This window comes from Neopsephotus bourkii, unplaced genomic scaffold, assembly GCF_033783945.1.
Source record: "Neopsephotus bourkii isolate Nb327-2 ecotype Australia unplaced genomic scaffold, CSIRO-AGI_Nbou_v1 NB_1433, whole genome shotgun sequence".
Taxonomy (NCBI): Eukaryota; Metazoa; Chordata; class Aves; order Psittaciformes; family Psittacidae; genus Neopsephotus; species Neopsephotus bourkii.
Window position 1 is genome coordinate 2,301,941 of NW_026901910.1, and position 25,353 is coordinate 2,327,293.

The following is a 25,353-nucleotide window of genomic DNA, read 5'->3' on the forward strand; positions in this document are numbered from 1 at the left end:
GGTGAGACAATGCTAAATCAGGAGGGAATGATAAAACCCTCCAGGACGATGTGAATAATCACATTTTCCTGCCATACCCCCTCATTTTCCTAATTTCTGCACCCCCCAAATCACATCAGTGGCCAAAACCTGCTCAAAAGTCACTTAAAGGTTCCATTCCCTGCTCCCAGGGGGTGTTTTTTCCCCTTCATGGACTCATTTCACTCCCCTCCCGCTCTTTGCCTGGGGGTTGCAAAGCAGAAGGTATTCATTTTTGGGGGGGGGGTGCTTTTTTTAGGGCATTTTGAGGGGTTTTAGGCCATTTTGAGGGGTTTTGGGGTCTGCTCTCACTGTCGAGAGCTGTGTTTTCTCCCCACCCTGCCCAAGAATGTTTCTGCTGATATTAAACCCGACCCGGAGGCATTTGGAAGGAGCCGACTTCCTCGCCAAAGAAATGACCTCAGCCTCCCTGCTTTGGAGCCTTTTCTGTACCTTTTTAAAGCATTTTTCTCCCTCTCGTGCCTGCCAGGCGAGAGGCACCGATGGGGCCCCTCAGCGCAGCCCCAGCATCACTCCCAGCCTGCATCCACCCCCATTTGGGGGGCTATTTGGAGGTTTTAAGCTGGAAATCCCAGTTTTAACTTGCAGCTCCCCCCTGCAAACCCCATCCCTGCTGTGAACAGGAGGATCCAGGGGTTAAACCTGCTGCTACACCCCACCTTGCACCATCCTCTGGGCACTCGGTGACCTACAAAACTTGTGTCCCCTGTGAAAGAAGAGGGAAAATAAAGGCAAAGCTAAAAGCTGTGATGCTCTCTTAAGGGTGTTTTGTAGGAGTTCCCTTACAGACTCCTCTGCATTTTTGCTGCTATTAATGCGGCTGCATTCCCGAAGCTGCTGCAATGGGCTTTGCAAGAGCTCAAACATCTCCTGAGTTAAAAACCCAGCCCCTCCGGCACCTCCACAATGAGGAACACTGAGGAGAAAGGAGGGAGATGCTGATTTAGAAAGGGAAATGCTGGATTTGGGTGTTTTCAGATGGAATAGCTCTGGCTTCTAGGTTTCTTCCCTTAATATTTGCTCTCCTGGAGACGCTGAGCTGATGGAGGCAGTTCAGAGGATAGAAATATTCCTGCAAGAAGCCAACCTCTTGGGTTGCCAGTTCCCAAAAGACTGATGGTAGTGGGAAAATTCCAAATTCGCCCCTAAAAACCAGATGGGGAAATGTTTCTGCCACTTTCTCCTGCTTAAGGCAGTTTATCACCATCCCAGGGCCCCACTCTGCGTCCCACATCTGCACCCTGCTCCATGCACCCCACTTCTTGCCTCCTGGAGCTGCATCCTGCTTTTGCATCCCACATCTACATCCTGAACCTGCATCCCATGCTTTCCCCCGGATCTGCATCCCACAGCCCACATTTACAACTTTGCATCCTGCATCCCAAATCCCCTTCTGCATCCTGAGCCCGGAATTTGGAACCTCCATCCTGTACCATGCATCCCATTTCTTGCATCCTGCATCCATGTCCCATGTCCTGCACTCTTCATCCCACAAACTGAACTCTGAATTTCATCTGCATACTGCAGCCCTATTCCACCTCCTGCATCCTGCATCCCGCATCCACAGCCCCATCCTGCTGCCAGGACCCTGTTGGTCCAACTCACCTCACTGGGGACCCTCCGGAAGCTCAGCCCAGAGCCCCTGCTGGGCCAGGAACCCTCTAGATGCATCCTCCCTGCGCCTCATCCCCACCATCCCATCCAGGCATTCCTTTGGAGCAGGTGTGACATGGGAGAGCGGCATTCCCAAACTGACCTGTGCAGAGGGGAGCATGGAGGTTTCCTCATCTCCGTTCCCCTCCCTGGATCACCGCCCCAACACATCTGGCAGGCAGATGTGGCCATGCGGCTGGGCTCTGCCTCACAGATGGGGGATGAGTGAAGAAATCGTTGCATGGGATTGGAAAGCTGTAATTTTTCCTTGGAAATGTGCATTTCCCGGCTCATTGCATGTGCTTCCCATCTCTGGGGGGAGCAGGAAGATTGCTGCAGATGGCTGGGCTTGTGCCATAATGCCCTGAGGCTGAACATCCCTCATCCTCATCTGTACCCTAAATCCTGCTGCATCCCTTGTCCTGCATTTCCCACCCAACATCCTATATCCTATATGCATCTGTATCCTAAATCCTTCTTCCTCAACCTAAATCCCAACTCTGAATCCCAAATCCCACTTCTGCATCCTGTGCCCTATACCTGGCATCCATCTACATCTTAAATCCCATTTCCCACATCACATGTCCTGTAGCCCACTGCTGCATCCTAAATTCTGCATCTGTATTCCATGTCCTGTATCTGCATCCCAAGTCATCCCTTTCATCCTGTGCCCCATGTCCTGAATCCCATAGTTACACTCAAAATACTGCTTCTGCAGCCCCTCTCCTGTGCCCTGCATCTACTCCTGAAATCCTCCATCTACATCGTAAGTCCTATGTCCCGTATCTTCATCCTTTGGCCTGTACCTATACCCTAAATCCTCCATCCCACATCCTCAATCTACCTCCTAAATCCTCTATCCTGCATCTGCATCCCAAGTTCTCTGTCCCATATCCTGCATCTACATCCTGAACCCTGCATCCCACATCCTCCACCTATATTCTAAATCCTCCATCCTACATCTGCATCCTAAATCCTCTATTCCACCTCTGCATCCCAAATCCTGTGTCCCACATCTGCACCTTTAGTGCTCCATCCTGCATCTACATCCTAAATCCTACAACCCCATCTAGATCCTGAACCTTGCATCTACATCCTAAATCCTGCATCCCCATCTAGATCCTGAATCCTCCATCCCATGTCTTTCATCTACATCCTAAATCCTCCATCCCACCTCCACACCCTGAATCCTTCACCCTGCATCCCCCATCTCTGCATCCCAAATCGCACTCCAGGATGCCATGAGGAGGCTGTGGGACAGGAAAACACCCAGCGCCCTTTGGAACACCATGAATTTGTGATGAGGCCAGGGGAGAAGCTGTTCCCGAGTGCACTGCTGTTGATTTAGGGCATTCCGCACGCTCCGGTGCCTCCCTGAGGCACAAAGGCGCTTCCAAGCCCCATTTTACCCAGGTCCATTCCATTACCTTTTACCCCCTAAAATTCCCCCTTCAGCCCTGACAAATGGGACATAATCCCCCCTCTGGAGCCAAAAACCCCTAAACCCATCACCCTCATCATTCCCAAGGGATTACTGAGCCTGGTTAACGGACAAGAGCGATGTGTGGCCTCTTCCAAAGCATCCCAAGGGAAACCATACCCTGCGATCCCCCAGAATACCCTATTTGCAGCAGGAAACAGGTGAAAATCAAGTGATCTGTTGTTAAAAGGGAGATCCCCCCTTGAAATGAGTCCCACTCCCGCAACGAGTTGTGTCCAGCCTCGCACCCCTCCAAAAGCTTTCATTCCCAAAGCATTCCCAAAGCTTTTACATTACTCCCCCCCCTTAGAAATATAAATTCCTGGGGGAATGAACCAGAAAACCCTGTATTCAGCCTAATTATCCCCCCCCGGCCGCAATCTGGGATCTCTGGGATAATTAAAAGGGCTTAATCCCAGTTGAAAAGCAAACAAGGTCGGAGGCGGCGTCTTCCTGCTTCCCCCTTGCCCGCTGCCGGGGTCCCGCTCCCCAGCTGCAATATAAATATGCAATTAAAAAATCACCACTAATTGCTTGGAAGCCCAATGGGGGGGATCCCACTGGGGAAAAAAACCCAAAAGCTGGGAAAAGGATATTAATACCACTAAAAAAAAGAGAAAAAGCAAGTAAAAAAGAGTGTTTTCTACCCCCAAAATGAAACGCTGATGCAGTTTAGGGATGGAATCGTGGGGATGTCTCAGGGTTTGCACCCTAGGGTGGGATTTTGGGGGGATGCTCTTTTTCTTGGGGGAGAAGAAGTTAATCCCCATCATTCCTCTCGCTCCAGTGCTAACAGCCCCTGGCAGCTCCTAGCTCGTTAGTCCTTCCCAAAACCAATTAGAGAGGTTGGGAAATGAGGGCAGCTGCTGCCCTCAGACAGGGCAGGAAGGGAGGGTGGGGGGAGAGGCAGCCCCTGAACCTTGTTGGGGGGTGCAAGGGGCTGGTTTGGGGTCTGCCCAGCCCAACGGAGCTCACAGAGTGGGCTGAGCAATGCTGCTCCATCAGTAGGCTCCAGAGTGAATGAGCCCTGTGCTCACTGAGAATCCTGCCCCCCCCCAGTTTAAAGAATGCTGTATTACATCCAAAATACCTCCTAAAATATAGAATAAGATGAGTTAATATGGAATAATCAGTTAATATGGAATAACTGGGTTAATGAGGCCAAATGTTGCCCCTTTTGGTGGTTAAAATCAGGGGGGTAGTACTGTGGAATTAACCCCTAATTGCCTATTGCTTGATTTGATGCCTTTTCTAATTACTGGAACACCCCCCTCCTCAGTCCACCACAGCACCCTCCAGTGGCGGTGGCAGGATGAGACCCACTGACCCATCGCAGCCCCCCCTCATGCAGCAAGTGGCATCGCTTCATGTCTCATTGAACCTTTAAAGGCGCAGTCGGTCGGGTGCCCTCACAGGATGAGGAAGAAGAGGAGGCAGGTACCTGGGGTTCTGCGGGCCCCAAACTCATAGGCAAGGTCAGAAATCCCACCAGGCTGCAGTAATCCCGGGGATAAACCCTGGAAAGATGCACCCCCTGATGGCAAAGGCTGCGAGCTGCATCTCGCAGGATGCAAACCAGCGCCCCAAACGTTATAAACGCTGCAAAACTGCTCCCTAATGGCATAAATATTGCACAGTTGCACCCGTATCTCATATACATAATGCAAAGTTGCATCCCAAATGTAATAAATACAGCAAAGCTGGACTCCGAGGTTACAAATTGGATGAAAATTTGCATGCCCAATACTACAGAATTGCACCTTGATACAGTAAACGCCACAAAGCAGCACCCTAAATGCTGCATCCTACTACTAAAAATACTCTAAGGTTGTACCCAAACTATTACAAAGCTGCATCCTGCTGTTGAAAACACTGCAAAGGTGCACCCTAAATGCTACAGATTGGCATCATGACCATTGCAGAGCTGCAGTATACTGTAAAACTGCCCCCCCAAACACTGCTGAGCTGCCCCCCACCCTATACCTGTAAAGAGCCTCAAATACCAAGGAGCTGGTGGTAGACCATGATATGCTCAGGGTAGGTACATCTATGGATGACCACACTGGTAGCACCATTCTGGAACTGTCCATTAACAGAGTCATACATACAGGAGCAAGCTGCTTACACAGCCTCCCCTTCCACCAGCCACAACCATCCTGCAGACAAGAAAACATGGAATGGGTGTCCTGCCTGCTCTTATACCAGGTGATGGTTTTCCCCTCCCCTTTCCCAGAGTATTTTGGGAGGGTGTAGGGGGTTAGGCATAGCTGTTAGTTAGAAAGCTCATTGAGTTCTTGGGTGCTGTTGGGGTTAATTCTCTGTTGTTCCTTCAGTCTTTTGGTGGTTTGGATCTCTCTGAGCTTTTTGGTTTCAGTTTTTGCATCTTCAGCAGCTGAGATTTCTCCAAAGGGTTTTTTTTTTACGCAGCACACACATCAGTAAGTATCTTTTGATGAGGCTTTTTTACTTCAAGTTTGCACTTTAGCATTGTTTGGGTAAGGAGGATGAGAGGGGTTGGAGGTGTGCAATTCAGGAGCTGATTGCTGAGAGGCCCCAGAGCACTGCTACAGAGGCACAAAGCAGATGGGTTTTTAGGTGGCAAAGTCAGGCTGGATGGGAATGGTGATGGAGTGGTTCTGGAGCTCATCCTATGTAGGTGGCACTCAGAGCAAGCTTTCTGTCCCAGCATCTTGGCTATGGGAGATGGGGCTGGGCATTTATGAGGTGTGCTCCAGAACCCCCAAGTATACTGAATAAGAGACTCAGTATGAGACTGTTTTAGGTGGTAAGCAAGAGTGGATTGCTGTGTTGGTGGCATCGTTCCAGAGTTCTCCATGTGTGGGTGATGCCCAGCCTCACCTTTCTCTCCTGGTGCTTTGGATGTGGGAGTAGGGACTGGATGTTTGAACTCTATGAGCCATGACCAGGGACACTTGAGAGCTCGCAACAGAAGGGTATTGAGCAGATGGAGTTTTAGGTGCTTAAGTGAGAGCGGATTGCCATGTTAGTGCCACCATTATGGAAAGCTCCATGTGTGGGTGCCACAAGGATTCAAAGGTCTTCAGTAACCAGCTGGCAAAAGAGCTGGAAGGGTGGAAGCAAAGTGATGCAGCACTTAAACCTGCGCATCTGCTTTTACAACACATGGATGGCATCTTGACTGCAACAGGAGAGAGACTCACCTGTTTTGAGCTAACAATAGACCTTTTAAACTTCCTTGGACTAACTGGGTGCAAAGGCCTAAAACTGAGGCTCAGATAGCAAGCCAAACTGGTATCTATCTGGGCTTTGAGATTTCGAAAGGACGATGACAACTGGGAACAGACCGTGCAGAGGCAATCTGCGGTATTCCCGATCCTGGTAATGTCTGTGATTTGAGAGCGTTTCTGGGAATGGCCGCATGATGTCACTACTGGATAACGAATTACGGTCCGATAGCAAAGCCGCTATACGAAGCCCCAAAAGTATTGTTTGTGTGGGCCCTGGAACAGCAAAAGGCCTTTCCGGACTTAAAACAGGGTTTAATGATTGCACCAGCATCGGGACTTCCTGACCTAACCGAAGACTTTATTTTGTCATCTTGCACTCGGGTGCTGACTCAGAACAATACCAGTGTATGTACCACACATAGTAATGACTGCCTTGGAACAAAAAGGGGGTCACTGGTTATCCCCCAGCACAATGATGAAATACCAAGTGATTCTGACAGAACAAGGTGATGCCATTTGGGAAACAAATAGGTAACACTGCAGCCGTCTTGAGCTCCATGCAGAAGGAAGGACAATTAGAACATGACTGTTTGGGGACCCTTGAATCACCCTTAAACCGACTGTGGGAACTCACTTGTTCATATGGCTTAAATAACCCTTCATTTGCTGGATAGGGATTCCCAGCATTGCAGCTGAGCTCACTGATAGTCCATCTGGCCAAAAGAGATGGACAAGATCTGAGCAGAACTCACAGATATTTTTCACCCCTACAATATGGACACAGCTCCCAGCAAACCTCAGGTTTCTTGGATCTTCCCAAACCGGATGAGAGATATCCCCAGGATGAGGGGAAATGTCCCATGTGGTCTCAGTTCCTGAGCTGACTGTCACAGACTCACAGCCCAGATACCACAGCAAGGGCAAAATATGGCAAGAAGGAAGAATCAGGAGCAAAATCCATCTGGGAAGTTCATTGTTTGAAAGACCACATCCTATAAAGGAAGAGCTCATGCAGCCAGGATTGGGCTGCTGCAGAATAGCATAGAGGGGGGAACAAGGCTTCCACATCCCTTCTTGCAGCCTCATGCCTTCTCTCCAGACCAATGTGCCTATTTTCTGTCCCTGCTTGTCAGAATGACCTCCCTATCCAGCCGGATCTGGGATAGCAAGGAGATTCCCAAGAGCAGGTTTGGCCTCAGTATAAATGCTATTTTCCCGAGCTGCCACAAGGTGGCAGCATTTCAGCGCTGGCCCAGTAGAGGCTCCCCTGAGGGAGGACCTGCAGCCGGGTTTGAGCCTTTCCCTCTGCTCCAGCAGCCCTGCGCAGGCTGTAATGGAGCCCCTCTACCTTCTCTATGGATTATGTTTAGCAGGAAAAGAGAGGGGAGGTGAATGAAAACATCTTGGGAATCGTCCACCTCCTGCAGACAACAATTGGTTCCCCAGCTTTGGGGCTGCATTGTGGTAATGAACCCACCGCTGCCCTGTTACGAGTCACATCCTGGTGTTCATTGATGCAAGGAACGGCACCCTGTGCCCGTGGGGACCACAGCTTCTCTGGCTGGGATGAGGGCTGCCTCTTTCTATGTTCAAAGGAAGCATCATCCTCTTCGGGGGCTGTGTAAATGCTTCTGCTGGCCCTCTTCACCAGCATCTGCAGGCACGCTGCAGGAGGAGATTCCCCTCTCACTTCCCCAAGCTGAGACAGATGAAGCAGTTCTCCATTTCCTTGTACCCATCATCGCTGCTGCCAGGGCACGTTCCCCAGGCCAGCCCCGGGGAGCTCACAGCTCTCTTTCAGTTCTGTTTGTGCCCCATTGAACTGACCACCCTCCACCCTGTGCCTGCCATCAGGTCCCAGTGCCAGCAGTCCTCCTTCAGGAGGCACATGGAGCTGCTTTAACCTTTAACATCCCTTAAATCTTAGGTGATGGTGCCACTGAGAAGGAGCAGTTGATGGGGCTTTTCCAGCTGAGTTCAGCTCTTGTGGAAAGACATACAAGAAATATAGCTTCCCTATTGTGCTGATAACCTTCTGACCTGCTGTTAGCTTACTGGCAGTCCCCTGCAAGCCTTTGGTAATTCCTCTAATCCTCAGTACATCTCCATCCCCAGATAGGCACTAACATTGTCCATCCCTTCTGCACAGAGATGAAGCACCTGAGAGATGGGACCCAGCAACCTGCAATGGCAGCTGAGACCCTCTCCAGTTACTTCTGTAACGCCTTAAAAGCACCATCTAGAGCAGGCGATAAGCTGCAAGGCATCCCCTTAGCATCTCTCAAAAGCTGTCTCTAAAATAAGCCCTGATTCACAGCCCCCCTTCTCCAACCACTCCCCTGGAGATGGGAAAACTAACACATTGAGTTCTCTAGACACGTATTTCTGTTCCTTCTCACTCATTACATGGATCTCCTTTCCCAAGAAGGAAATAATTGAAGTTGATGGGCAATCTGGTACAAGCACAAATCCTCCTTTGGTTTGAGGCAAGACAGAGCAGGCAGCTGGTTTGGAGCTTGGTTATTAAGACCGCAACAAGGGAGGACAGTTTTGCTTGAGAAGATGCCTTTGCAAGCATCAAATGCCTCATCTCGCTGCAGCAGCTCCGCACGGATGTCAACAGAGAGACCTCAGCTTTCACAACCCTCAGCCCAGGCCAAGGACTTCTTGTACCTTGAAATAGCTTTTATACTTTGCAATCTCCCAGCCCTCTGGTGTTGGATGCATTTCCTGTTTCGCTTCTGGAGCAGCGAGCCACGGCTTTATCAGGGAACGTTTAGGGAGACAGACACAGCTTCCAGACAGCGCTGTCTCCATGAGAGAGAGCTGTGAAAACGGTGCTGTAATTGCTTTCCTGCTCGCCACGGGCCGGCGGTTCAAAACCACAGCTGGAGAGCTGACAGTGGGAGCTCTCTTGCGACAGACAGGGGATGCTCATAAATGGAGCTCGGCCAGAACGTGTGCACGGGCTGTTTCCCCACACACGTCTCAAATGGGCTTCCCTGCTCTAAAGTGGAAAAACAAATGGCTTACCTTATGCCCCCGAATTCAGTTCTGTTAAAGAAGAGATTATCTCTTTTCTTTGAATAACTTTGAAAAACACGGATTTGTTGTTTCCTAATAACATTTCCATTCTGTGAATTTCCAGTCTGTGAACTCTTTTCACTTGGAAAGCACTTTATCATTACCTTTCCTCAGGGAAAACTTCCAGCCAGACCTTTATGTGTGACTTACTACGTGGCACTTAAAGCATGCTGGAGAGGTGCTTTCCCCAGGTCATGAAGAGCCCTACCAAAGCCAAACCTCGGACCTAACGCCGGTGGATATTCATCTCCTTCTGTACTGTACCATGCCTCAAAACTAAGCTTCCTGGCACAGGGAAACACTGGAGGTTGCCCAGTGTAAATGGGGTCACAGCACACTCCAGCCACATGGTGTCACCGGGCGCTAGAAGACCAGCAGTAGATGCCAAAACATCTGTGTTGCCTGGCAAAAGATGTGATGGAGACATTCCTGCTCCTTTCTTTGCTGCTATGTCATTAACATAACACAGAAGAGCCTAAAAACTAAACATGCCATTGCCAGATGTTTAGAACATCTGTTCAGACCAATAAAGCAGAACCAACAACAAATAACTGGAGAAAAAAGAGAGAGAAGGCATATTGGTGAAGACTGCAGGTTGCAGCTTTCCTTTTGACATGGCCTGATGGGATTTGCCATAAAAACCTCACGGCATGTTGACCATGAAGGTGTGAGCAATATCCTTGCTCTGGAGGCAATGCACTTGCACCCTCAGGACACCAAGCCATGAGATGGAAGGGACCTTAAAGCTCATCCATTTCCAACCCCTGCCACGGGCAGGGACAGCTTCCACTGGAGCAGCTTGCTCCAAGCCCCTGTGTCCAACCTGGCCTTGAGCACTGCCAGGGATGGGATGGCCACAGCTTCTCTGGGTTTTCCAGTGTCTCAACACCCTCACAGGGGAGACCTTGCCCAAGATCATCCATGTGGGAACAGAAACATGGGTCTCCCAAGCCAAGACTCAATTCTTTGATCGAGCGATCTTTGCTTGGTGGTCTGATCATAAGCCATGGGGTATCCTTGCATCTGCAGAAGCCAGGAAATGCTGCTGCATTAGAAACCTAAAAAGGGTAAATGCCATTTTAGGCAGCAGGAGGACGTGCCCCTGCAGAAAGGGAAGCTCATTGTGTTACACCAGTGCCCCTCTGAGCTGGTGCAATCCTGCATGGGGACATCTTGATCTGGTTTCCTCCTCTGGTTAACCTCAGCAGTACTGAAATGGGCCCAGTTCTCAGCTTACACCTGATGGCCCAGCCCACCTTCTGCACTGCTTTTGTGTCATTGATTTAAGCTCTCTAGGAGTAAACCCATGCAAACCCACCCATCTTCTCCTTTGCAAGACAATGACAAGCTCAAGGATATTAGACCTCAGTGTCGCCTGTGCCTTCAAGTGATCCAAGCAGCCCTGGCTACCCCATGGGCCCAATTCTGCTTACTGTTCTCAGGGCATGTGGTTGCTTCCAGAAAGAGTGGAAAGATTGTGGCTGGCTCTGGATCATCCTGTGTGATGTTTGTACCATGGCTGAGCTTTCACATCTGCTCACCCCTGCACCGTGCCATGATGCTGGATGCAGACACTGGGACAGTTTGTCTTGCTTGGCCTGAGCCTTGCTGCAGCTGGGAGCAGAACCCAGTTATAGAATGGTTTGGATTGGAAAGGAGCTGAAGATCATCCAGTTCCAACCCCCTGCCACACAACCCTGCTCAAAGCACTGCCCCTACTGTGTCTCACCAAGAGCATGACACCCATCCCACTCCTGGCTGGGGACAGGGGTCCCTGGGACCAAAGCCAGTGCACAGCATGCCATGAGAGGGCACTTTTACCTGCCAGGCACCGCTGCGGTATGTTTTACATATGTAAATATATGCATGTGTATATATATATATAAAGTCTGAAGTCAGGAGGAATGAATCACTTGGCAGCGGTGGAGCTCTGGTTTGGTGACAGGCGCTGGCTTGCAGGCAGCTCTCCCAGCGAGACCGGGAACCATGCAAAGGAAAACACCTCTTCTGTCGGAGACTGAAGCTGGTGGGTCTTGGGGAGTGTGTCCCAGCAGCCAGGAGCCAGCAAGCTGCAGCAGTGACCTCAGTAGGCAATAGAAAGGCAATAGCAGTGCTGCTTCCAAGCTAAATAAAGACAGATATTCCACTCGGAGCCTTTCAACCACGCATTCTGCAGCCTGCCTACGCTCATTCCTCTGCAGTCATGTAAAAGAGGCCCAGGCAGAAATGCAGAGAGGTTTCTCTACACCAGCAGACCTGATTTACTTGCCACTCTGCCCAGGTTCCCCTCTGCGTCATTTAATTCCCCTGGAGCCAAGAGGTTAAGTGAAATCAATAAGGAATAAAAGCTCTAAAGCTCAGGGACCAGAAACTGGCTTCTTTGCACAGATAACATTTCTTTCTCCAGGTGGTGCTGTCCTGTCTGTGCCCAGCATGGGAAGCTTCAGCATCCTTCTCCTTGTTTGCCAATGTCGCTTGCAGCTGGCTGAAGGGGAGAAACCCAGGTTAGCTCCCAAACAAGGAAGAGGCAGGAAAGGCTCTGATGTTATGTTTTCTGCTCAGTGGCCAGCACTAATCAGCACCAGCCCAGCCCTGGACTAATCTTCTCCTGTTGAAGAGGACACACAGGGAGGAACGCCATGAGCTAGGGGACAAGGAACACTAGCCCACAGGAAACCAGGCTTTATTAGCTTCACTGTCCACGGAACAGAGGAAGGGAAAAAACTTAGCAATCACCATGCAATGCTTGTAGCATCCTTGTCCAGCATGATCCTTGCACCCTCTGCTGAAGCATCCTAAAAGCTAGACCCCTGCTGGGATGGCTGCTCTTTGATCCATGGCTGGGATGGGAAATGGGAGTCAGCATGTATCCTCCCAGGCTGATGAGGAGCTCCCACCAGAGCTCTTCAGACAAGTGGAAATGCCCGATGGATTTGCATCTCAAAAGATGTTGAGATGATGAACAGGGTTGGGGAAACTGAGGCACGGAGTCGTTTGGTAAGCTAAATGTGGTGATTCCCAGGAAAGTCTGCACTGTGCAGGGAGGAACCAGCCAAGGAAAGCTGGCTCTGAGGACAAAGAGTCTTCTTCCAGGTAGTTTAACTCTTACTGAAGACAGTGGCAGCCATGCTGTTCCTCCTGGAGGGATCACACTTGCCAGAATAGGCCAGTGAAAAATGGCTTCTGGCTTAAATGAAGCGATTTTATCTTTGGCCTCTTTTCCTCCCCCTGAGGGGAAAATGAATGACCGTAGCTGCCTGCCTTAGCTTCTATTTCCCTGGGTGGTTACGGGTGGATGGACCCTATGAATCAAAGTGTCACAGCAGGAGCCAGGAAATGGGCAAGGATGGAGAACAGGAGCTGAAACCACTCTACCACGGAGGGTCCAGGAGAGGGAAAGCCCAGAAAGACCTTACCTGACATCAGCCAGGGACTGGGGGTGGGGGGGTGGATTTTGCAGCTGCGATTTCCACCTCATGCTTTCTGAGGCTGTTTTTTGATGGCTTTGCCATAAAAGCTGGGGTTTTGCAGCTGCCATTTGCTTTCATTGCCCTTCTACTTCAGTGGCAATGCACAAACACAAGCAAGATGAAGGACTTTGCTGGGGGAGGTCAGGGGCAGTGGTGTGGGGAGGTGAGATGATGTGATGGAGCAGAGAATCCGCCCAGATTGGGACTGCTTTTCCTTCTGCAGATAAACTCATCTGATAGTTCAGCCAGTGGGACCTGCACGGTTCCTGTGGGAAAGGACTGGTAAAGGGAGGTTGGAGCTGGTTTGCTCCATCTTTTCCCAGCAAAAGGCCATGCTTGACACAAGCCAGCTTTCTGCCCCTCATATCCCTCGCTATCTTCAGTATTACACAGCCCTTGTTGCCATAGCATCTGAACATAGTTATCTCTGCAATGACTTTGTGTAATGGAGCCATGCCATTATCTCTATTTTGCAGATGGGGAACCCAAATACAGGACAAAATGAAGGGCAGATCTGCAAAGAAGACTCTTAAAACAGCATGTGACAAAGCACATCATTCTCACTGCCACTGGAGAGTTTGGTAAGTCCCACTAAGATCTATCTATAGGTACAGCACTTGACTTGCTGCAAGCCAAGGGGCTGCCTCCATGGAATCCTTGGTCACCAGCTGCATTAGTGGCTCAGGGTCCTCTTGCAGCTTCAGAGCCTCTCTGATCCCTGGAAGTGAGTCAAGTTTCCCAAATGAGGTATGCCTGGTCCATGGATAAAGGAGGCAACAATGGCCACTCTGATTTTTGTTACACCTCACAATTTCTCCATGTTTCTGGTTGTTTCCAAAATGATTGCTCCCAAAGACAGTTCTTGAGAGATGGCCATTGTGAAAATGTGGGAGCCTCCTGCCCACGCACATCAAAGCTGCCTGGATCTTAAGTGTGCATAGAGAGGAGGATTAACCCTTCAGATTTCCCTGCTGCATCCCAGCTTCTCAAGGAACACATCCCAAGGATTCCAAACTTCCCACAAACAGGGCTCCGAAACTTGCACCCAGTGGAATCGGCAGCGGGTTTTATTGACTTCAGCACCATCAGGGCATCAATTCATACATTTACATAGCCCTTTCCATGCAGGGATCGCTAACTCTCTTTATCATTCCCTTCAGACCTGGGCTGCCTCCGGCGCTGAGTCATTATCTGATCCATTATCTGGTAGTCGGGATATCTTGGTACCTCCAAGATCAAAAGGCACTTTTGTGCGCGGTTCAGAGACGATTGTTCTGGGGCTGCTGGATGTCCTTGCTTGGAATGATTTCCCTGTATGCAGGAGAGGGGAGAGAGATATTTCCTACCATTCCACTGTTCCCATTTGAGCACTGGGTATAAGTGTGTTTGCACTGGGACTCTTTGCAAGCTTAGTGATGAAGCCACACACGGAAGCTGGGTAGAACTTCTCACATCTGGACACATCCATGGCTTGAGCAACTTCCCACTGGGTGTCACTCGGGCAAAACTTGGCCTCGGAGTGCCTGGAGGGAGATGGTCATCCAAGGGCTCGGCTGCGGAAACGCCACCTCCCCGCTGGGAATGGTCTGATGTTTAGGAACAGGGCAGGATAACAGGAGCACAGGGTTTACAAGTGCCTGTTGCACTGGGACCTTCCCTGAACTTCCTTCATCAATCTCCATCAATCCTCCCTTTGGTATGACCTGATTTGGTCTCTAAAACAGCTCCCTTCCTCTTTTTCCTCCCCTCTCTCACTGCCCCCCCAATGCACACATGCACATTTCCTTTTCCTAAAGCAAACAACTTTCAGATTTAAAAGTGAATTCTCACTGCAGGCTGGAAAAAGACAATGTGGCCTCGCTCCTTATCTCCTGCTATCTGCTGCTGCTTGTACTCACAACAAGCTGTGAGCCTAGATTGGCTTTACAGTAGATTTCAAGTGTTTATGAGCCACAGGAGGCAGAGAGAGGAGGGGAAATCTGGTCAGGGAGATAAGTCCAGGAAATAGGCCCAGTAACTGGAGCAGAGTCAACAAGTTGAGCCGGACACCTCTGGAGACCCAAGGATGTGTGACTCAGTGTCACGACTTCAGCTCCTGCAGCAAACAGGAATGCTGCGAGGGGATTCGCTTCTAATTGTTCATCCACGCCTGGGATGGCAAAGGGAAACATCTTGATCTCTTTACAGACTTGGAATGTTTTCCAATGAGGAGCCCAAACTTTAGCTCCTCAATTTATAGGCAGGCTCCTAAAATAAACCGCTTGGTTTTCAAGGGTTGCAGAGCATATGCTGGCTTCAGCAGCAGCTCGCAGGTCAGTCTATCACACGACAAGGGTTTATAATGTGTTGTGTAAATCTAGAAGCTCTCTGGGGCCCAGAGCATCATCTGGTCTTTGTTCATATGCCACCTAGAGCAATGTGGCTTAGTACCAACAGGACGAGGTAGTAGCTGTTCACATGGTCACTAGGATATTTTTATAATCACCTTTTATCCCCATGTGGACAAGGTTTTTGATAGTAACTGGAACAATGTGGAGGCCTCATCTGTAATGTATTTCAAAGACAAAAATATCTGGGCCAGTTATATCAGAGAACTGTAATTCACATTGTTCTAGACAGCTTGACAACCTGTCTCCAAGAACGGCTATGGGTGAAAAAGTGGGGTTGTACACTCTTCCTCTGAAGGCCCAACTGGGTAAAGTCTCCATGCTCTGAGAGCTGTTTCTAAACAGGAGAATTTTTGCAAACCATGTCCTTTTACCTTAAAACCTGTAACTTAGGACATGCCTTTCGTATCTTGGCTACTGAGCGGAAAGAGAGCCTTGGGGAGATCACAGTGACATTGATTTCCAGCAGCCATCACCTGCAGAACCCTGGACTACCACCTGTTTTGTATGGATTCAGCTGAGTTAACAGTATTCTCAGTTGGTTGTTGTTCTATTTTCTCATCCACTGGTACAGCCTTTCCTTTAGATGCAGCTATTCTGCAGTTTACTTGCTCCATCATCCTCCTTTCCTTGCATAGGGAACATTTCTGTCTTCTTATCCCAGGTAATTTCTTTGGCTCATAAGCCACTGGTCACAGTTTATTGAACTCAGTACTCTGAGTTGACTCTGTTCTGGAAGGGATGTCCTGGAGGCCCTGACAGCAAACAGAGATATGACTTGACATGGAGCCATTTCATGATACAGCAAATGCTCACAGCAAGCACTTCATAATATTAACCAGAGAGATTTCCCAAATCATCGCTCCTTTCCATATGGGAATAGTTATTCTCACATAAAGCACCTTTAGACCGAAAAGGCTGCAGCCTTGCTTGGGAGGAGCGGGCACTTTAATTTGACTGGTATACTCCAAGCTGTCTGATGATAGTGCGTAGACAAGGCCCGAAGTATAGGAGCTCTTCAAGGGAAAGCCTTTAGTGCAAAGGGCTGTAAAACACCGTTTTACAGTGTTGTTCTAAATTTCCTTTTGATTTTATGGTTCATCTAATTCGAAGAGAAACCTTCTCTGCAGAGAAGTGGAATGGGAAACATGCTTCCATGTCAAAACACTTGGAATCGCATCAAGCTCCTGTTTAAGCCATTTATTTTTCTTTAATTCACCTCGGGGTTGGGGTTTTTTCTATCCTTTTCATGCATTCAGCTGTTTATGTTGCCTTTTGGTGCAGCCAACTCCCTTCTCGCTCTGTTCCCTCCTGCTCACCTCCTTCACCATCCACAGTGGCTGAAACAAAGATGTTTTCAAGAAATCAACCTCTGGAACACAAAAAGTCCCCATTTAAAAGGCATCACAGAGGCTACATCTACAGTAAGTCCTAGGAGGGTGGAGGCTCCATGTAAAGGCTGCTGGGGAGCTCTGGGGAGGGTAGGAGCTTGTTTGCATGGCGTAAAGGATTTGCAGTGATTTCTGTCCCATTTCTGCCCCTAAAGATGCTCTTGTGTGGCCTAAGGTCTTCCAACCCTAGCCTTAAACTTTCCTTCCTGCCCTTCTGTCTGTTCAGACTGTATTTGGGTCAGGAAATGTCTTTCATTATAACATTTAGATTCTGCCTACCCTAACCCACAGGAGGATATCTCTAAAGCCTTGTAAGAAAAGGAAAGGAAAACAGAACACACGAACTGAGGGTCAAACGAGCCCAGCTCCAAACCAAAACTGGCTTAAGGGGAAAGTTACACAGCATCCTCTGGGCAGTAAACAGTTTCCTCAGATGTTTACAGACAACAGGGAGTGGAAATGCCGGTGTTTTGTAAATGATCAGGTCTTTAAAACCAACGGCAACCCCCCCACACTTTCTCTAACTTCACAATAAACACCAGTCAAAACAAACAGTCCCGACAGTAACACATCCTCCCACCCCGACACTTCAGCACGACAGAAAGATGCTTGTTCCCATTAAGGAGAATTTCTAATTCCTGGGGCATCCATGAACATTCCTTCTTCAAGAATAATATCAAAACTAACTATTGATGTCAATTCCTTTCCTCCTATGCCCTCATTTGATCTCTGCAACAAAAGCTTTTCATGTGTTGTGATAATGATTTTATCAATAATTTATGATTATTTTAATAAACTAATCACATTTATCATTAGCATTGGAGCAGGGTGAAAGAGATTCGATTTCAAAGGTGGTTTTCAAGGCAGAGAGTGATTTTGCAAAGCTGAAATCAGATTTTTTTTTCCCAAAAAAATATTTATAGTGTTTTGCTGGTTTTCCATGGAATTTATCAAGGTGCTTTTAGTTACATTGATGGTGAAAATAAAACAGCCTGTATGCACTGAACTGGGTCATTCTGGTTTCTCTGACTGAGGTGGTCAATTTACCTGGAAGAAGAGATGACAGCAATTTCTTTTCCTGCTAAAATCTCAATTTTGCCTTTTTTGTCGCTTGGAAATGGAAATAAATTCTAAAACTAGGAATTTCCTATAGAACTCATGTTTTCATTGCAGCGAGATGGTACGGTTGTAACCAGTGATAATCAATCTGACTGCCCCTCAGAGTTCCAGCCATGCACAAGTACTTATTGTATTAGAGGTTGCTTAAAGACAGCACAGGGGAAACCAAGATCTTCAGCCACAGAGGGGTTCTTAATCTCATCCCCAGGCTCCCCAGCAGTACACCAGATGCAAAGTCAGATGAACATCTCTTCATGATCTCTCTTTGTTTCACCATTTCTTTCCTGAGGGGGATATTTATGAGGCTATCTTCCCTTCCATCTCTTGGACCTGTCTGCAAGGTACATTTATACCAGCTAAAGCAAGTTCAAAGGCACAGCCCCTGCTTTGGGAACAGAGGGAAGGTGTGTTGAGCTCCTTCGTGTCCATGAGACGTTTCCTCTAGGTCACAAACGGACCTTCAAGGTTTCTCCTCCCCAAACACGCACATCTGGCTGTTGTGGTGGCTGATGCAGAGGCAGAATCACCACCCCAGGCTTTGGCTGCTCTTCTGACCATGGCCCCAGGCTACAAAGTGCCTTTGGATTTTGGACCAAGAGCATGAGAGGAGCAGAAGGAGGGGAAGTTGTTGTCACCGTTTTCCCATAGCATGTGGAAATGATGATGGCCACTTCAAAATCACCACATTTTCCTGCTAGGAAAGAGAAACTGAAGTGTGTGCATGGTTTCATGTCAAGCACTGGAACTCCTTTGGACTTCCCAATACTTTCCCCTTATTTCTAATTAACGTGTTGAGGAATTTTAAAACGTAATAAACATTATTTCTAAACAACCAGAAAGTAAAGCTCAGTTATTTCGGGTTTGATGTAAACATTTATAGCGCAGCTCCATCCTTAAACAGTTAATCTTATAGCGACCTATTAAAATAAAATGAATTGTGTTATAATTCATCCTAAAGCAACCTCAGGGTTAGTGTATCAGGTAACTCCTGCTTTTGCAGCCCTCATGACGTTTTTAATCAAATTCAGCTGTAATTGCTGGAGCATACACATGCCTCTTTTAATACTCTGCCTACATTTGGGACTCATACGAGTCTGTTTTCTCTTAACGTATCTAATAAATAGAAAACATGAAAAGAGCATATTTTGCAGGACTCGGAGCTTTTCCACCGTTGCCTTTGTTCTAGGAATTGTCTGACAGGCTTATGAGAATCGAGCACTTGTCAGGTCCCCCCCCTCCCGCCCCTTGGCTAAAGTTCTTTGTGGGTTTTCAGTCACTGTTTGTGTTGCTAGCACCCTGTTAAAGGGGGGCATAGGCACAAGGCAAGAGCAGCTGCCCCAGGAGCCAGGTGGAGCGTGTGAGAGGGAGAGATTTCATAGGCAGCTTTAAAAAATCACTGCCAGTGATGGATGTTGAGACGTTGCTTACATCCAAGTCACCTACGGGTTGTTGATGGAGACGTGAAATGTCATGTCTGCGTCGGAGGTATTTGTGTAAACACAACTTCTGTAACTCAGTGTGTGTGTTGGGAGGGGTGGTGGGGTTTGACTTTAATTTTTCTTGGTGTCTCCAACGCTGCATCTGTTTCCAATTTGCCAGCAATTTTCTTCTGGGCTAGTAAAGCTCCCAAGATGACTGCAACTGGCCACATGGGTTTCTCTGCCCCACCGTGGGGGTTGATTACAAGGGGTAGTAGTAAATCCAGCTCGGGATTCAGGGCGAGCGTTTCCCGTGAACTTATAAGTGCTTTTACATCCCGACTCTTTTGTTAACGCCGACCTTTAAAGTTTATTTCATCGCAGCTTATTACGTGCGTGTGCTCAGTGGTCCCCGGCTGAGATTGTGGGTACGTTTGATGAGGACAAGCACGGGGGACAGATGCAAACGCCTGTGAGATGCCCCTCAACGAAAATAAGAGAAGAAGGGGTTTGTTAACACAATAGCGAGCCCTCAGGGTTCCTCTTCAGCTACGTGGTTCGTGTAATTCACACGTGGAAACGTGAGAAAAGAATGAAAAATGACTTTGAAACGTGATCTGATTCGGTCACTGGCCAGCCCGGCTCTGAGTGCGCACAGAGGGTTGCTCGCATCCCCACAGGATAACAAGATTAAGGCTTGAAAACGGTGTTTTTAACCCCGGTGCACGCCATTTCTTAAAAACACGCTTAAAAATGACAACGCTGATGAGTACTTGTCCCGATTCCCTTTCTCTCCGCGGCACCTCCTGCCGCTTTGATTTTTCCTCCTGTCGGAAGTCAGCTTCTCCCTAAAATCCTCTTTACCTTGCCTCGGAAACTGTTTCTCTTACCACAAACAACAATTATAATAATAATGAAGAATCCCAAGAATTTCTATATTAAAAAAGCGGCTCTGGCGAGATCCCTGGTCACTGGGTACAGGTCTGAGTCTGTTTTGCTTGGAAATTGGGAGGAATGCTAAACGCCTCGTCTACCAGAGAGTAAATTGTGTGCGGAGCTCTAGGCACGGCTCCCAAGTTGCCCTTTCACCCCTTCACTTTATATGTTCCTCTTATTAAGGAGAAAAATGTTTCAATATGTTGGAATTTGGGGCAAAGCCGGGAAGGAGGGAAAGAGAATAGAGAGTGGAAGGACATTTTCCAAATAGTTTTGGTAACCCTTGTGGGGGTTACGTTTAAAATTGATGTCGTATTAAAATCCCTGGAAGTTTCTTCCCCAGGTTAGTGCAAAATATCATCTGCGAATTCTTCCGAGGTGACAATATGTACCAGAAACGTGACCCTGGTGTGGGGGGGGAAAATCCCTCTGTACTGAAGATGCGCTTCTTCTCCCTCCTTAAACGCGTTACTGTTTAAGAGGGTATTATTAAATGGCTAAAAGGGGTCTGGAGAGAGAAATTCTGGATCCAGCAGAGGGAATAGTTTCGGGGGGATTTCATCTCGCTTTCCCAGCCCTATTCACTCTGCAGTGTTCTCAATTCAGCTTCAGGGGGAAACGGGTTAACTGCTTTCAAGGTAGGAGTCGGGAAAAAAACCCCTCAACCTCAAAGTAAGAAACGATGATTTAAAAACGGATATTTGAAACTTCCTTATTTTAAAAGGGGATTTAAAGTAGCACTTGAGCTCCACTCAGCGTCTCTTTTCGGCTTCACTCCTCAGCAGCATTTCTTTTTAAGAAAGTTGTGAATTTGGGAGTTTTATCCTTTTTTTTCCCCTTGGTTGTTTAAAGTCGCTAGTAACGCCCGGTGGGCTCATTGGACGAGGATGTGATATAGCCATGATTGATGAGAGGGAGCAGCTGAAATATTGATAAGGGGGAAAACGGAAATCAAATGAAAAGTGGAGGGCATAGAAGAGAGGGAAAGGAAAGCACGTCCTGGAGCTGCGAGCGTTACAGAAGCTCCCTGAGGAAATGCCTGGTTGATGCAGCCTGTCTGGATGGGCTGGGAATTCTGACTTCAGCGCTGCTTTGGATCTACCAAGTTTAATCTTCTGCTCTTTGCAAAGCTGCAGCGGCAGGGTAGTAATCCAGACCTGGTGGGGAGTTTTATTCCTAGTCTCAACCTGGATCTTTACAAACTGGTCTGCCACTGGTTGAGGGGAAAGGGTATAAAAGGTGAGTCATTTAAATAATAGTAATAAGAATAAGCAAAAGGCGGATCTTAAAAGTAGTTTAAGAGGCCCTTTTATATTGCGACTGATGCTGGCAGGGCGATACGATTGACGGCTAATCCACAGCAGACTCCTTCAGACGGGCTCCAAATATGCAGATGTATTTATTTATATGAATCATAAGAGGGAGGTAAGCGGATGGGGGGGGTTGCGCTGATCAGGGGTGCAGAGGGGAGCGGGGGAACCCGATATGTAAATCCTTGACCCTCGAATATTTACTGGCTAAGCAAAATTACCCCGTCCCCCTCCACCCCCTGTTGCAAGTTCAGAAGCAAAAAGAAACTGGAATGTGTTAGGAGGGAGGACGACAGAAGAAAGAATTGTACTTATCAGAAACACATTGTCGATTTTATAATCGGTTGCCCTTTTGTGCCAGCTGGCTGCGTAATAAATGCTTTAAAAATCAATAAAAGGGAGTTTACGTGCAGATAGCTTTGCTTTTCCAGAGTTCTTGGGCTGGGGGGATGTTTTTTGCTTTCTTTCTCTTTTTCCTATGTTTTTAATCAGATGTTTCGCTGCAAAGCAGGGGCGCAGCTCTGGGGGCACGGACGTGTCCGGTATTGCCGGGGTGGCAGCTCCAGGAATTAGAATTTCTTCATTAACCGAATGAAGGTTGTTCCGGGATTCCCCAGCAGTGGCTAGGTTGTATTAGATGCGGACAAACTAGGTGCAGAGTTAGGATCACTACCACAAATACTGACCACTTGTGCGCAATTCAATAGGCGCATTCCTAATTGTGCAGTGTGATTGTCTTATAGTAAATTCTGATTAAGCCTCTTTTTTTCTTCCCACCCGATAGACCGGTAGAACAGCAGCACTTAGGAGCTCCCTGCTAAGGGGTTGTGTATGTGTATACATGGAGGGGTGTGTAGTGTGGTCGTTCTTCTTAACGATTCACTAACTACAGTAAGCTAATTGCTTCGTGGTGCTTTCCAATGGGACTAAAGATCCTGAGGGCAGCGTGTAGGGAAAAAGAACCACTTGTCGCTTATTTTGGTGACTGCAGATCTATTTTTCCCACACACCATTCCATTTTCCACGATCGTTGTTAATCTCGGCATCTCTGTAGTGATGACTCGGGGAGGGAGGGAAGAGAGGCAAAAAAAAACCCCCTCTGTTCATCAGGAGATCGTCAAGTCTTAGAAGTACAGAAAACCAGATGTATTGCCTTGATGCGAGCCTGAGATAAAGCACGGCGATGTCTGAGCATCCGAAATAGAGGGGCTGAGAATGACAACCCTGGGGAGGGGGGTATTGCTGTTTGGAATGAAACTTCCGTTCGCTATTCTTAAGACTTTGTATTTACTTATTGTTTAATTATTATTGGTGAGAAAGGTTCTTTAAATCAATAGAGGCCGGCAGGTTAATGGCTCGGAATGGTTTCAATGAGTCAGGAAAGGCAACTGCCCTTCATTTAGCCAAGTGAAACCCTTGGCTACAAGTCAATAGGGTTAACTAGGCTCGACATGAAAACATGAGTATTTCAGCTGGCTTTTAATTGTTGGCTAAGAAATTCAGTTAATCAAATGTCAAACGTTTCCACCTGCTCTGGTGAAGAAGGCTCTTTTTCTCTGGTGGGGGAATCAAAAAGCAAAACCGGACTGCTGTTAAAGCAGAGAAATAAAACCTCACTTCATCAACTCCTGTCTGCTACTCGACTTGTAGTTACTGTGGTGGACGTTTTTCAGCGTCCTTTCAAAGGTACATTTAAACACTTGATCACTTCTCTTTAAGTTTTATTCCTAATGTTACTTTTATAGCAATGCTTTGTTTCTTTACTTATATGTAACTTTTTATTCTTTTTTTAATTTCAGGTCAATTTTAGGACCCTTAAATCTCTCTATTAAACAAGTAAGGATGTTTCAGACTGTACCAGACACTTCGTCTTACGTCAAGGTAAGACATGACAGCATCTTTAAACAGGTAATGTCAAAAATTCCAATCTTCCCAAGTTTACAGTGATTTGTATTACTTGAAAATTCTGACTTAGCAGGGGAAAAGAATCTCTCTCTACCTTTGGTGGGAGAGGGGTTGGCGTCTGCAATATCACAGTTATCAGTCTGGAAATATGTGAGGTTGAGTCAAAAGTTGTATCATCAGGGATCGATGCTATGTTGAAGTGGCCTTGTCTTTTATAATGCATTGATGCTTGGTTTGATGGGTTATAGTATAACTCCTGTTATAGTGAGGGTGTCCTGAATTGCATTACACTGGTGGTTTGTTGCCAATATCAGAGTGGTGCTGTGCTACCAGTGTTATATCCTAGTGGTTACATTGGCTTCCAGTTTCTCAGATACCATTTAGTCTTGAACCAAAGCTAAATTTCATTTAATACCCTTCTACTTCTCTGCTGAGCCAGTGACTGAATCCAATATGCAAGATGATATGTGAAGTTATGTCTTTTGAGAGGTCCATTTCAAGATGGATTTAGAGGGGGAAAATATTTAATGATTTAAACCAAAACATCTCTTTCAGTTACTGTAGATTGTTGCACCAGGCAATGCTATGTAATACTGGGATTTCTTTGACAGTGTGACTTACAGTTTTCCTTGAGTAATGCTTCCATACAATTTAGTAGGCAAACTGACTTTGATTGGGTTTACTGATACTGACTGGTGCCAGACCTTACACTCTAGATAGCTGTTTGTATATCCTTTTTTGAGTTAAAAAGGGGGGGTTCTTAGAATGTATTTTGAGGGGCCACTTCTGCCTCTTTCTTTTCATCATATTAAAACAAGGCTTGGCACAGCCTGGTCCCTTTATAATTCAATCAAGTACTATATTATATTTGACATCATATAGGGTTTTTTCCACAACAGTTCCCAAGAATGTAAATAAACCAAGCCTGAGACATCTGTGTTACACGTTTAAGGCAAACCCTGCATGCAACAGCACTTAAGGAAAATCTAAAACACAAGCCTCTTCTCTCCCTGAAGAAGGCTGAAGAAACACAGAAGGGTGTTAACTAGAGCTGGGTGGATGATTTGTATGAATAATTCATTACAGGAATTTAGCCTCTTTTTCTGTCCCTCTTGTTAGTCAACGTTCCATGCACCAATTGTGATTTTCACGAGCTTGCATGTTATTGGAAGTAATTCCCTGATTGATTTCTATGTGTGGCTCATTCTGCGGGCAGTTTTGTATTGGAAATGCCAGCTCAGTGGGATGACTCCCAGGTGATGTGGCATTACTCGATTTCCCTGGTTGGGTGATCTCATAGAGCTCTCTGGACTGGGTCTCTAAACTAAATCCAAACAGGAATGGTCAAGGTTTCACATGCAGTTGATGTCCTCCAGCATCAGAACCATAGCTCAGGGAATGCTGGTGATTTGATTTTGCTTATTAAATTCGTATAGCTTTGGAGCAAATTCTGGAAGAATAGAAACTCTGTGGAAAGCAAATGAAATTCAAGTCTCATGAAAGCAAATTCACTCAAAGTTCAAGTAAAGAAACATGTTACACAGTCTGTGCTCAGCTTTAGCATTAATGTCTCTTTGGAGTTCCTGTATGTGGGAAATGATCTGAGATGTGTTCTGTTTACAATGAAGAGATGAAGGCCCTTTGACATCCTATATTATGGTATCATTGCCTTTTGTTGTGAGGCTACATGCAGCCTCAGCTTCAGTTAGTAGCAAAATTCCTTTTGAATTAAGTGGAGCCAAGATCCAGGCCTAAATAATTAAACATTCCAGCAGGATTGAGTGAGTCTGTCCATAACTGTGTCAGGATAGCCTTCTCATTAAGTACAATCCTGCAGGCAAAGTGCTTGGACAAAGTTCTCTTCATATAAGAATGTGTTTTATCCACCAGGAAGAACTCCTTCAGGCTATATTTGTATCCAGTGTTTCAGGGGTGAAGGGATACGTGAGCTG

At 47.2% G+C, this 25,353-nt stretch overlaps 1 protein-coding gene and 1 long non-coding RNA gene across 4 annotated transcripts in view; one reads left to right on the top strand and one right to left on the bottom strand.

Moving 5' to 3' along the window:
- LOC133220402 (uncharacterized) overlaps positions 1-25,353 on the bottom strand; it is a 158,598-nt gene that overhangs the window by 63,949 nt on the left and 69,296 nt on the right. The window lies entirely within an intron of this gene.
- FLI1 (Fli-1 proto-oncogene, ETS transcription factor) overlaps positions 20,940-25,353 on the top strand; it is a 78,951-nt gene continuing 74,537 nt past the window's right edge. Inside the window, exons 1-2 of one of the 3 annotated variants that reach the window (XM_061368444.1) lie at positions 20,940-21,425; positions 23,296-23,404. In XM_061368444.1, coding sequence (XP_061224428.1) covers positions 23,339-23,404 — 66 coding nt within the window. In that variant the 5' untranslated portion in view covers positions 20,940-21,425; positions 23,296-23,338. Of the gene's footprint in view, positions 21,426-21,593; positions 21,612-23,295; positions 23,405-25,353 lie in introns of those variants that run through there. The other 2 variants (XM_061368445.1, XM_061368446.1) reach the window with 2 other exon arrangements.